The sequence below is a fragment of the Schistocerca americana genome, chromosome 8 (genome assembly GCF_021461395.2).
Source record: "Schistocerca americana isolate TAMUIC-IGC-003095 chromosome 8, iqSchAmer2.1, whole genome shotgun sequence".
Taxonomy (NCBI): Eukaryota; Metazoa; Arthropoda; class Insecta; order Orthoptera; family Acrididae; genus Schistocerca; species Schistocerca americana.
In genome coordinates this window covers 269,803,882-269,817,627 of record NC_060126.1, presented here as the reverse complement: position 1 = coordinate 269,817,627, position 13,746 = coordinate 269,803,882, and the positions used below count along the sequence as shown (strand labels likewise).

Below are 13,746 nucleotides of genomic sequence, written 5' to 3'. Positions count from 1 at the left end.
CGTTAAAATATCTTCCGACTATTGAAAATTCTTAACCAATAGCTGTTTATGGTTTCTTTCTCAAACTGAAGGTTTGTCTCAGTCCTAATCTCTCTTAAAATTTGGTTTCTTTCTGTCCTCACTACCCTAAAAAAGGGTCTTTTCTGAACCCTATAACCACTGGTATTTTATCACTCATGACAGTGCCTCCCCCCTTTAACTTTCCTCCTATTTTCCCAGCCAGTTTACCCTTCCCCTTCCTGTTGAGGTGAAGGCCATGCCCAATGCACTCTTAATATTAAAACCCTTGCTTTTAATGTCACCAATGATCATTTCAACTTTTCTGTATGCTGAGTGAGTCCTTCCGATGATCACTTCTTTTTCAATTTCTTCACACTTTTCATGCAGCTATTTCACCATAGCTTCCCTGCACTTCCTATTTCTTTCATTCTCAGTAATTTGTATTTCTGAAGGAGGTAAGTACTGGCCAGCAATTCTGTCTCACAATTTACAAATGAATAGTGAGTCACCAAGATACAAAGCACATGCCACTTTACCTGCCCTGGAAGGACCACTATTACTATGCTTGGCTAATGGAAATTCATAGCTTTTAGGCACACACTAAATCATGAACTAACTGAAACACAACTGTATGCGACTGTTCATCACTAACAAACGAACGTTTCACACTCATTAAACCAGATGTGACACACATAATCAGGAGAAAGACATAATTTGTGAACCAGATGCTTCCATAATGTAGCGCCTCACAGCCCAGATTTTTTCTTGTAATAGTTGTACATTTGACAAACTGAGGTACAATTAGGGTGGACTAAAATCTGTTGGTGATGAATATGGTCCAGAGGAACTTCTTGGTGACTAGGTGATAACGTTGAAAAACAATATAGTGCACACACAGTGTGTGGGGCTTGGTGGCTGTATCAGACTACAGAGCCAAACTTACAGATTTCAATAGTAGGTTGACCTTACAATTTCTTCTGTCAGTTAATGAGATGGAAATGCATTGTGTGTGTGTGTGTGTGTGTGTGTGTGTGTGTGTGTGTGTGTGTGTGTGTGTGTGTGCACGCGGGGGGGGGGGGGGGGGGGGGGCATGATCTAATGTGTTCTGAATTTCACTTGAAGTGTAGGGTTCTAAAACTGGCTGGGTGAGTGAGTTACTAGGCTGGAGGAAGCCAAGGCAAGACATAGTATCACTAATTGGACAGTGTCTAGCAAAGCAAAGTGGTGTCCAGCCTAGCTTTTGGGTTGACAGTAATTTCACCATCTGTGTTACACCAAAATGAATTATTCAATAATTTACTCTAAAATATCAAAACTAGCTTTATTTCTTAAGCCTTCTTCTATTTTATATTTAAATTTTAGTTCAATCAAAAGCCTTTTTCAGTCTCATTATATATTTAACTCACAAAAAAGATTGCTTTACTTTATACTGTTAACTATTTAATGAAAAAATTTGTCATCATCTCATACTCTCATCCTAAACTTTCCTGCCTGTGATTTAAGCAAATGGGAAAACCATAATCAGTGTAACTTGAGACAAATTTGGAACCCTCTGCAACAGAAAACTATTTCAAACAATGGAAAATCCAGGACAGAATGTAACAATGTTATGACAAGGAAAGTTGCTACTCACCATATAGCGGAGATGCTGAGTCACAGATAGGCACAACAAAAAGACTGTCACAATATAAGCTTTTAGCCCACCCAGTTGCTACTCCTTTCAAGCACTGCTGCTGTTGCTTGCAGTGTGGCTTCAGCTGCCAGAGGCTGCAATTGTGTGTGTGAGTTGCATTTGTGTGGTGTGGTGTGTGTGTGTGTGTTTTTTCGACAAACGCCTTGTTGGCCAAAAGCTTATACTGTGACAGTCTTTTTGTTGTGCCTATATGTGACTCTGCATCTCTGCTATATGGTGAGAAAACTATTTCAGTATTATAGCTAATCTAAAAACTCTAACCCAAACTCCTCCCGAACAGGCCATGAAGGCCCAATCGTACCGACTGGCCGCCGTGTCATCCTCAGCCCACCGCTCTCCCGGCCGTATTTGTTTCCGAGACCGGAGCCACTACTTCTCAATCAAGTAGCTCCTCAGTTTGCCTCACCAGGGCTAAACGCACCCTGGTTGCCAACAGCGCTCGGCAGGCCGCATGGTCACCCATCCAAGTGCTAGCCCAGCCCGACAGTGCTTAACTTCAGTGATCTCACGGGACCTGGTGTTACCATTATGGCTAATCTACTAACTTATTTAGTTTGTGAAGAAGGGAATTGGAGTTACCTATCTCAGTGCCAACAATTACTGACATTTGAATACAGATTGTCGTTTCCCCAAGTATGGAGGTCCTGAAGGTATAGCAAATCGCAGCAGCCTAATCCCATGCTCTCTACACATGATTTAAACATTCCAAACATGAAAGAAGAATGATTGTAAAGAAAGATATGCCTTAAAGACATGAAAAATCAGTTTGATCAGCTCTAATGGAAAACATAAAAGTAACTGTTCAATAACTGCTGAAAAACAGATATTATGCAGACAAACAAAATAGTCCTTGACATATTCTGGAATTTAAATTCACATTTAAGAACTTGACAAGAGATCTCATTATTACTGATAATAGAACACACAAAAACAAACAAAGTGACATGGCAGTATGTGGAAGTAGTAAGTCACAATTTCCTAATGCAGTGCTTTCAACAACAGAAACTGACCCTGTGGTTTGTGTTTCATTTATCCATTTATAATGGATCAAATCAGTTAAAAGTGGCATGCACAGATAGTGGACATCCAAATGTAGCATGCAATCAAAAGTCAAATTTTATCTATTCACTAATGATTCACGGCTGTGGTGAATCAGAAGATGCTTCATCAGCCATTTTTACACATAATTCACCATATGAAATGAGAGTTAGCATTCCATTATGATACTGTGGTGTGACATATTGGGAAACAATTAGTTCTTGCGAACTCTTTCGACCTCTGCTGCTCTGTTGGGTTGGGTTGTTTGGGGAAGGAGACCAGACAGCGAGGTCATCAGTCTCATCGGATTAGGGAAGGACGGGGAACGAAGTCGGCCGTGGTCTTTGAGAGGAACCATCCTGGCATTTGCCTGGAGTGATTTAAGGAAATCACAGAAAACCTAAATCAGGATGGTCGGACGCAGGATTGAACCGTTGTCCTACCGAATGCTATCTGCTGCTCTGTATCTGAGTCGAAGAAAAAAGTCACAGGTGATAATAATAGTATTTGGACACTTACAACCAATCTTACTGAAACTATTGCTGGTGCTACAACTGCTCAAGATTGAAGCATTCATAACACAAGTTTATTAAAATAAAAAGCACTTCCTACCTAGAAGCAGAATTAAGTCTAATATTAGTGTGTGGATAATTCTTTCAGCTGAACTGATGATATCTTCTCGACTGCCAAGCATCATCTCTGTTTCACTAATTAAGGCAAGTACCTCTGATGCAGATACATGTTCCAAATGGTCAGTCAGCAATCGCCACATTATTTCCTGTGAAAAATGAAGGACAGTCAGTACAGTACATAACACAGCTTTTAAGAAAAACCAAACAAACTTAATGTTAAAACTTCAGGTCTATAGCCACCCAGATGATAGAGGAACTTATGACAACTGACAGAATGTGAAACACTTAAATTGTAGGTCCCTCCATAGGCAAGTCAGTTTATAGGTTGGAGGAGGGCTCTTACTTTCTTTCCTCAACTTGTCACAGTATTTCTGTTGCTCCTTCATTAGCTTTAGGGTTCCTCCCCTGTATATCTTGAGGTACCTTTCAACAAAGCTAATTTATAATATGTGGCACAAAGGCTAGTGCAACCACAATGCATTATTGATATAAACCACAAATGTTGTGACTGCTACCTTTAACATGTAAATTTTTACCTTAAAATTAAAATGATACAGCAGTGATCATGATTTCTGAACTGGGGAGAACAGTTAAGAGTAGAGAGTGAAGCACAAAGACAAACAAAGATCCCCCCTCCCACAAAAAGAACGAAAGAGAGAGAGAGAGAGAGAGAGAGAGAGAGAGAGAGAGAGAGTTGTTACTGAAAGTACTACAAAACTAAATTAGAAAGGGTGAGTAATGAAATATGTACACAAATATCTAAAGTGAAGAAGCAAAGGCATGGTAACTGCGATGAACTGTTGTATGTGGTAGTCACATGCAGTTAGAAAATTCAAAGGAGCACGAAGTGGCTCCCCCCCCCCCCCCCCCCCCCCAAATATGACCACGTATTGAGCAGAAAATGACCTCCCCATTTGAACTGTAGATTTCCCTGACAGGAACAGATATTTCTCGTGTTTGCACACTTACAAGATTTACCTGGAGAATTGCAAAAGGATTTTGGATAGCACCGTGTGAATCACTACTGACAGATGGTCAGTGAAACAGGCAGGGGAAACAACTCATTTAGTGGCTATGGTAGGAACTTAAAAATGCTGGAGAGAAAACAGACCAGCAGAATCCAAAAAAGCTAAGATTAAAGCTTTAGAAAGATATGAAGGTTCACTGATATGAAACTATAAAACAGGACAGAGGGTATTTTTAAATAATCCACATATGCCAAGTGGAAAACATAAACAAATTTCAAAAAATACAATGGACTACACCTTGTCATTGGAAAGATGTCTCTGGCCAATGTGAAACTACAACTGTTCATTAGAGTCAATACCATCCATATAGCACAAATCCGATCAAAGGAGCACGAAGTGACTCCCCCCCCCCCCCCCCCCAATATGACCACGTATTGAGCAGAAAATGACCTCCCCATTTGAACTGGAGATTTCCCTGGCAGGAACAAAGCATATTGAACCAGTGTGTAGTCACGTTGAACCTAAATAAAATTTATAGATGTAAGATTAAGAGTATCACTCTGAGTAATTTAGTATATTTGAAAAAGGGAGCTCATTTCTTCAGGAAAGATTAAAATAGCACAGATGTACCATTTGGGCAAAAGAATCAAACTGGCCTGTACTGCATGAACATTATGCTCTCAGGTGCCCTCCAAGTACATAGTACACAGATAGCCACAATAAAGAAATATTGTTCTGGGAAAGTGAAGTTACAGAGGAGTAAATGAAAGGGGAGGGGGGAAATAATAACAGACGAGAAGAGACGATGGCACTTGTTGAGGTTTAGTGGAATGTGAAAACTATAGAACAACTTCCAAACTGTAAAATTCTGATGTACTGTTGTTAGGGGTGGATTAAAATTGTAGACTCAATGAAGTAGATGTCAAGGCCAAATTTTTGAAACTTATTCACAGATTATGAATTCATTAGATGTCAGCTGTATTAGATACAGACATACAATCTATTAGTGACACATGAAAATTTGTGCCAGAGTGGGATAACAACGACATCAGTCTCTCTCCCTGTTGTGAGAATCACATAATATGCGAGCATTAGTGGATGTGGAAGAGTGGTATACAGAGGTTGAGATCGGTCTAGGGAGCATGCACAGATAGCTGAAGTGGTTGAGGTGACTGCTTGTGATACATGGGACATTACAGTTCAGATCCTGTCCCGGCAAAAATTTTCATGTGTCTACGCCTAGAACAACTGCTATCAAATGACTTCCCAATTTGTGAATAAATTTTGTAATATTTAATGCAATTATGGATCATGAAGAGTGTCTGCTCTTTCGGGCGTGCAAAAATAAAATAAGAACAATTTTGTCTCACTGCCAACAAAATACTGTGATTTAGCAAGACAAGTTCTCTATTTATGACCAGTCATCATCATTAACAAATAAGCTGTTGTCATGCCAGCCTAAAAAACTGAATCTCAAAGAAAGTAGAACTAACCCGTAGCCAGTTGATTATAAAACGAGGTGCTGCAGTAGTGTCATTATGAGACACTTTTCGAATTTCTGCTGATGCCAGGTGAGATGCTTTGCTAATGTCTGTTCTGCCTGGGGTCCTAAAAGCCTTGTTCACATCCATTCGGTAGTCCTTGAGGAACAGATCTGCAAAGATGACAAGGCATATTGAACCAGTGTGTAGTCACGTTGTAACTATATAAAATTTGTAGATGTAAGATGAAGAGTATCACTCTGAGTAATTTAGTATATTTGGAACAAGCAACTGCGCAATGAAGAACTGTTGCTGAAACAATCTGCAGTAAGCCTGTTGATGAAATTCAAGAAATTACAAAATATATTATCTACGGAGCTGAGCGACAACAAATTTTTGCAATGAAATGATTACAACCTGGAATTATTTTTTCTCTTCTTTTTTATCAAAGTCCTAATTTATGAAAACCATCAGGCCCCAAAGCTCCAAAATTTGTTATAAGGATAACTGAAAGCTTTCAAATACCTGGTGTTATGTGAAGATGAACCCAGTTTGAAACACGTTCCTTACAAAGACGTAGTGAAATTCCAGCACATGCCTCCACTACTTGGTGTGTTACATCTTCAGATAGTAAGGACGACAAAGAAGGTGTTATGCGAGCTAAGCAAAATGACTCCATTTCCTGAATGGCCTGCTTCACCAATGACTCACTACCTAGTCTTGCAATCTGTTCTATTCCACCAGTTGCCCTTTCCTGTGAAAACAATATTGGCACAATAATATCTTTTAAGTTCACACACACACACACACACACACACACACACACACACACACACACACACACGAGGAAGAGGAGAAGAAGAAAAAGCATGAACAGAAGAAAGAAAATACTTGGTTGCTGCAATCCATCACTTAACTCAATCCACAGTCATTGCAACCAATAAATAACAGTCAACACTGATGAAATACTTTCTTTTTATCTTCAGATAGTATTTTTAAGAAATGTGATATTTTAACTATATAAACAAGTTATACATATAATACCCGTGTGAAGATGTAAACTGTTGTTACAAAGGGAACTATAATTTCCAAAAGGGGGTTTAAACTGGACAGGTTACACTCAGTTTACACACATATTTAGAGTGATCTATAACTAAGATCTCAAGCTCTTCTACCGTATTTTTTTTTCGGTTTTCGTAATCCAAAAAACCGCCTGCGGCTTAGAATCGAGTGCAAAGCAAGCGGAAGTTCTGAAAAATGTTGGTAGGTGCTGCCACAACTAACTTCTGCCGTCGAATATATGTAGCGCTACACAGGCATGCTTTGTAGGCGCTAAGATACATTATCCAACAAAGTAAATACAAATTTCGTATTGTTCATCTTCGAATGTAGCAGCATTTCAATGTACTACGAAAATCCGACTGCAAGACTGTTTGGGATGTTTGTCAATATGGCCAACTCTACATTCTGAATTTTTTCCTACCTGTGAGAAGAGACGGTTGTTAATAGGAACTTTTATGAATTGTGAATCACATGCAGCATTCTCTTCACCATAAGAATAATACGAATATAAACATTTTGCCATGTATTGTTTCGTGTTTGCTCCTATCTAATTTAAATCCTGTCTGCCTAATAAGCTACGAAACTAGAGTGAGTCATGTTTATATTCGTATTATTCTTATGCCTAATAGTGATACAGTCAGAAATGAAGCACGGCAATTGACTAGATTTTAAAATCTAAGATGACTCTAATTTCTGTGCAGAATGTAATGTACTAAAGAGGCGCCTGCAAAGATTTTCAAACGGAGAAAAATTTTCGCTAAACTCTTGTTCAGAACATCTTCTATCATACGTAGTCTATTATTTGGTTCTTGTTGATCATTATCAAAGAAAGCAGCAGTGTAAATAACAACAAATAGCACTCTTGCCATTGTTTCGCTAATGAGACGATTCCTTTTTTGTAAGCAGCAGTAGCACGCACAAAAGCAAGCCATGCCGCGAGCGGCAACAGGCCGTAAACTCACACTATCAGACTATGAGAATGCGCAAACAAAATGGTTCAAATGGCTCTGAGCACTATGGGACTTAACATCTATGGTCATCAGTCCCCTAGAACTTAAAACTACTTAAACCTAACTAACCTAAGGACAGCACACAACACCCAGTCATCACGAGGCAGAGAAAATCCCTGACCCTGCCGGGAACCGAACCCGGGAACCCAGGCGTGGGAAGCGAGAACGCTACTGCACGACCACGAGCTGCGGACAATGCGCAAACAATGCATGACACAGTACAGTAATGCATTTTCAGCTTAGTGTGACATGAACACCTATAACAAAGAGAACGGCACTTATCAGATCAAAGAAAAACAAGCAACCAATTCAAACCAGACGAAGCATGGAAAAAGGAAGGGTCCCCGTATAAATATGGACGGAGCGCCTGATGAATAGCAATGGCTACCTGGTAAAGCTTAACTGCTAAGCTTACTACTTGAACCAAACTACTGTAGCTGTATCGTCATTCATTCGACCTAAATTGTGTCTCATATTACAATGGACCAACTTTGTTTCGATTTGGAGGTGCGGCCTAAAACTTCTCTCTCCCCTTGAATTTCGAGTCTCAAATTTCAGGTGAGGCTTAGATTCAGAAATTTTTTTTTTCCTTGATTTCGAGTCTCATTTTTCAGGTGCGGCTTTAATTCGAGTAAATATGGTAATCAGTTTTGCCACAGATGTAGAGGAAGTGCCATATGGTAAGTGGAAATCAGTTATGGAAGACAATTTATAATGAGAACTGATCAATGAACTGTCTCCAGAGCTTGGTGAAGACTGTCCACATTGCTTGTCATATTAAAAAGCTTCAGCTCAGGGATGTTTTCCATTCAACTTATTTAATCTGTCACTGAAGAGGTCACTGCTGCAGTGCAGAGCGTAATGGGCAAGAACAGATACAATTGGAAGATGTCTTCGACCTTATGCATATACAATTCACATTTTCTTGTGAGACCAAATCAAAGTGGGGCAAGTGTGTTCTTTTAAGGTAATGCACTCCTTTACATAAGAACTGGTGACATAGTCTTACACTGCAAATATATGCAAACAAATCAAAATACTGCCATGTGATTAGCATTGATAACTGGATCATCACTTCCTTACTTCATTTTCACAATGTTCCAACTGAGTCACGAAATAAGAAGCAGTTGTTTTATGAGGGGGAGGGGGGGGGGGGGTGCATTTGTCACACTCCAGAGATGTTAGTCTGTGAGAAAAAGAATGAAGGCCCATTCCCATAAGGAGGGTGTTATAACACATGGCACTTGCAAATGTGTGTAGGCTTCCACGACCAAGTATGCTCCCATAAAATTATCCTCAGCTGATGATAATGTCGTGTTCCAAAACAAACAGAGCAAATTTTTTGAAACATCTGCCAGTAGCCTTCATTATGTAATCTTATACTAATGTAATAATGTAAGACAGCATGAGTGTCACATATCACTTACATAGTACAGTAAATCTGTAATGGTGGAACATCAAAATCAGTGTGGTAGGCGCATACAGTTCAAGAACATTCACATGCTTGCTAGGCAGCCATAAAAATAGTTAATCACTCTGCTATGATGAACTGTGATGATGTTTCTAGTCTTGTATCACTATAGTAGTCAGTCTATGGACTGACAGTGCTCACAAGGCTGCTTCATCAAGTGTGAGTGTAAACATTGCTGTTTAAGGCCCACAAAGCACTCTAACAACTTAAACTCTGATTGGTATTGCAGGAACAGTACATCATCATGGAAATGGCTTACTCTTGATTTAACAATGGCATCCGACAATATTCTAATACCAGTCACAATTAGTGAAGGGCCACTGCTGCTCTCCTTCCTACTCCTGATATCCAACAACGTGATCAATTCTTTTAATGGCCATTCCAACTACGATGAGGGCATGGAGAAAAAACTAGTATATCAAGTGAGTTTGATAATGCAACTTCACTGGTGGCAAGGTCACTTGCAATAATAACTAAAACATTTGTTCACTTTGCAGAAAAACATGATCACTGTATCAGTGAAATTTCATAGAAACGGTTGCTTGACTTCACAAAAAAATACTTGGTTAGCCTGGAACGCAGACTAACACATATCTACTGCCATTCATACAAGCTCTTGATCAACAGCCACTGCTACTTCTTGTATCATGAAAATGTATAGTTAGGACACTGATAGCAAGATAAGAAACATACCTTTGGTGTTTTTGGTGAATTTATTGAATTGCTATCATTTTCACTCTCAGTTATTAATTTCCTTATTTTGTCAGCATCTTTCTTTTTCTGTTGTGGCAGTAACTGATTGCAGATATGTTTAACGAAAGCTGATGCAACTCGTTCTGCGACAAACTCTACAGTCTTCCTCATTGATGCTGGATGACCATGGAAAAAGTTTTCCTCCAGAAGCAACTGAAATAAACAATGTAATTCTCCTAATTAACTGAAATTACACAAAAGCATTGTACTTCAAGTACAAGTTACCTTATGTGTCAAACTGTGGCATCCTTAAATGTCAAAATAAAAATTAATAGATTACCAGTAAACCCCCAACTCAATAATGACTCGAGTTCCCATGTATTAAACAGTTTCAAACTTCTGATTACTTTACAAATGAGTTGATGTGTTGCATATTTGGTGTAAAAAAAAGTTGTAGTTTGTTGGGAATCGCTAAGTGTTCTCATTATCAAACAACAGATGAGTACAGTCTGGGTAATCTGCACTATGTTTTAAGCAAAAGGTAGTTTTTCACACATCTCAATGCTTATGACAGCATATCTCATGAATTGTGTGTTACAAAATGATTCTTGAAATATCACCTGTAAAATGCGTTGCGAATAGAGTTAGTAGTAATGCAGTAATATATTCAAATATCATGTCTGATTTAGCAGTTTTACTGCACGAACAATGTAAATGTAGTTAGCAATAAACTTTTTTCCTTTCATCATTTTGTGCAGGGTGAGAGTGAGAAAAAGTTTCATAAAGCTTGTTGCAAGTCACTATTCTCAAATACTGGATAAATGCTGCCTCAGTATCTGCACATAGTGAGTTACACTGCCCCAATGTGTATACACAATTTCTAACTGTAATACTTGTTTTATTGTGTGAAACCTTTAACATAAGATTATATGTCTTAATGAGCAGAATATTACAACATTTCAGTTTTTAAATTAGGTCAATAAATACATAAAATACAGAAAATTAAATTTTTGTTGCCCCTGGAAGCCATTACATAGGCAGCTTGCAACTGCAACCAAGTGCCATAAATGGGGTTAGCTGTTTAGTAATGCATAAGAATAGATAGTACACACATCAGTCTGAAAAATAAAGGTCTGTGATATTAGATTGCCAACCTGAAAAATGCAAATGGGAATACCTTCTCGATTTCTGCTTCAGTTACTAAGTTAAAGAAGTGACAAGGCAACTTTATACTGATTAGTGACATCAACTTCATACATTAATACAGGGTAGCAACTGCAATAAAAAATAAAGTTACAATGAAATGAACACCCTTAGCTGCTTACAGGCATTGACATACGTCAACGGGGACAGATGAAAATGTGAGCCCCGACCGGGACTCGAACACGGGCTCTCCTGCTTACATGGCAGATGTTCTATCCATCTGAGCCACCGAGGACACAGAGGATAGCGCGACTGCGGGGATTTATCTCGGGCACGCCTCCCGCGAAACCCACATTCTCAACATATTGTTCTGCACTACATTCGTAGTGCCCCCGCCCATTACACTCATTACTCGCGATGCGTTGCCGATTCCTGTAAGAGTTCGGGCACTGTTTGTGCATTTGCACAGGAGAAGAAGATGGTCAGGTGCCCGGTGAGCCTTAACTATATATATATACTAAGATACCTTTGGAGACCATGCAGCTCGTTAGAATGAAATTACAATGAAATGAATACCCTTAGCTGCTTACAGGCATTGACATACGTCAACGGGGACAGATGAAAATGTGTGCCCCGACCAGGTCTCGGTAGTGCGGGACAATACGTTGAGAATGTGGGTTTCGCGGGAGGCATGCCAGAGATAAATCCCTGCAGTCGCACTATCCTCTGTGTCCTCGGTGGCTCAGATGGATAGAGCACCTGCCATTAAGCAGGAGATCCCGGGTTCGAGTCCCGGTCGGGGCACACATTTTCATCTGTCCCCGTTGACGTATGTCAACGCCTGTAAGCAGCTAAGGATGTTCATTTCATTGTAATTTCATTCTAACGGATATCTTAGTATATAATGAAGATCACCCTGTGGCTAAACATGCCTTGGTGCATGGCCAGCACATCTTGGCACAGTGTTACACCGTCTGGGTTATCTGGATACTTCCCATTAACACCAACCTGTCAGAACTCCAGAGATGGGAACTTGCCCTTCAGTATATCCTCTCTTCTCGTTACCCGCCAGGTCTCAACCTCCGCTAATTTCAGGTTGCCGCCGCTGATTCCTCACCTGTCATTCAACAATATCTTTGCCTTTGTACTTCCGCCTCTGCCCAAACTCTTTGCCTTTACAAATGTCTGCTTGTGTCTGTGTATGTGCGGATGGATATATGTGTGTATGCGAGTGTATAGCTGTCCTTTTTTCCCCCTAAGGTAAGTCTTTCTGCTCCCGGGATTGGAATGACTCCTTACCCTCTCCCTTAAAACCCACATTCTTTCGTCTTTCCCTCTCCTTCCCTCTTTCCTGATGAAGCAACCGTTGGTTGCGAAAGCTTGAATTTTGTGTGTATGTTTGTGTTTGTTTGTGTGTCTATCAAGCTGCCAGCGCTTTCGTTTGGTAAGTCACATCATCTCTGTTTTTATATCTAAAAACAAAGATGATGTGACTTACCAAACGAAAGTGCTGGCAGCTTGATAGACACACAAACAAACAGTGCCCGAACTCTTACAGGAATTGGCAACGCGCCGCGAGTAATGAGTATAATGGGAAAGAGCACTAGGAATGTAGTGCTGGACAATACTTTGATAATGTGGGTTTCGCGGGATGCGTGCCAGAGATAAATCCCTGCAGTCACGCTATCCTCAAATGGTTCAAATGGCTCTGAGCACTATGGGACTTGACATCTATAGTCATCAGTCCCCTAGAACTTAGAACTACTTAAACCTAACTAACCTTACGACCCGCCCCCCATGAACCATGGACCTTGCCGTTGGTGGGGAGGCTTGCGTGCCTCAGCGATACAGATGGCCATACCGTAGGTGCAACCACAACGGAGGGGTATCTGTTGAGAGGCCAGACAAACATGTGGTTCCTGAAGAGGTGCAGCAGCCTTTTCAGTAGTTGCAGGGGCAACAGTCTGGATGATTGACTGATCTGGCCTTGCAACATTGACCAAAACGGCCTTGCTGTGCTGGTACTGCGAACGACTGAAAGCAAGGGGAAACTACAGCCATAATTTTTCCCGAGGACATGCAGCTTTACTGTATGATTAAATGATGATGGCGTCCTCTTGGGTAAAATATTCCGGAGGTAAAATAGTCCCCCATTCGGATCTCCGGGCGGGGACTACTCAAGAGGAAGTCGTTATCAGGAGAAAGAAAACTGGCGTTCTACGGATCGGAGCGTGGAATGTCAGATCCCTTAATCAGGCAGGTAGGTTAGAAAATTTAAAAAGGGAAATGGATAGGTTAAAGTTAGATATAGTGGGAATTAGTGAAGTTCGGTGGCAGGAGGAACAAGACTGTTGGTCAGGTGATTACAGGGTTATAAATACAAAATCAAATAGGGGTAATGCAGGGGTAGGTTTAATAATGAATAAAAAAATAGGAGTGCGGGTTAGCTACTACAAACAGCATAGTGAATGCATTATTGTGGCCAAGATAGACACAAAGCCCATGCCTACTACAGTAGTACAAGTTTATATGCCAACTAGCTCTGCAGATGATGA

At 40.2% G+C, this 13,746-nt stretch overlaps 1 protein-coding gene across 1 annotated transcript in view; it reads right to left on the bottom strand.

The window, feature by feature from the left end:
• LOC124545758 (codanin-1) overlaps positions 1-13,746 on the bottom strand; it is a 166,602-nt gene that overhangs the window by 14,357 nt on the left and 138,499 nt on the right. The window contains exons 8-11 of the mRNA XM_047124701.1: positions 10,049-10,261; positions 6,338-6,566; positions 5,825-5,985; positions 3,344-3,509 (exon numbers count right to left, since the gene is read on the bottom strand). Of these exons, the coding sequence (XP_046980657.1) occupies positions 3,344-3,509; positions 5,825-5,985; positions 6,338-6,566; positions 10,049-10,261 (769 nt within the window). The remainder of the gene's footprint in view (positions 1-3,343; positions 3,510-5,824; positions 5,986-6,337; positions 6,567-10,048; positions 10,262-13,746) is intronic.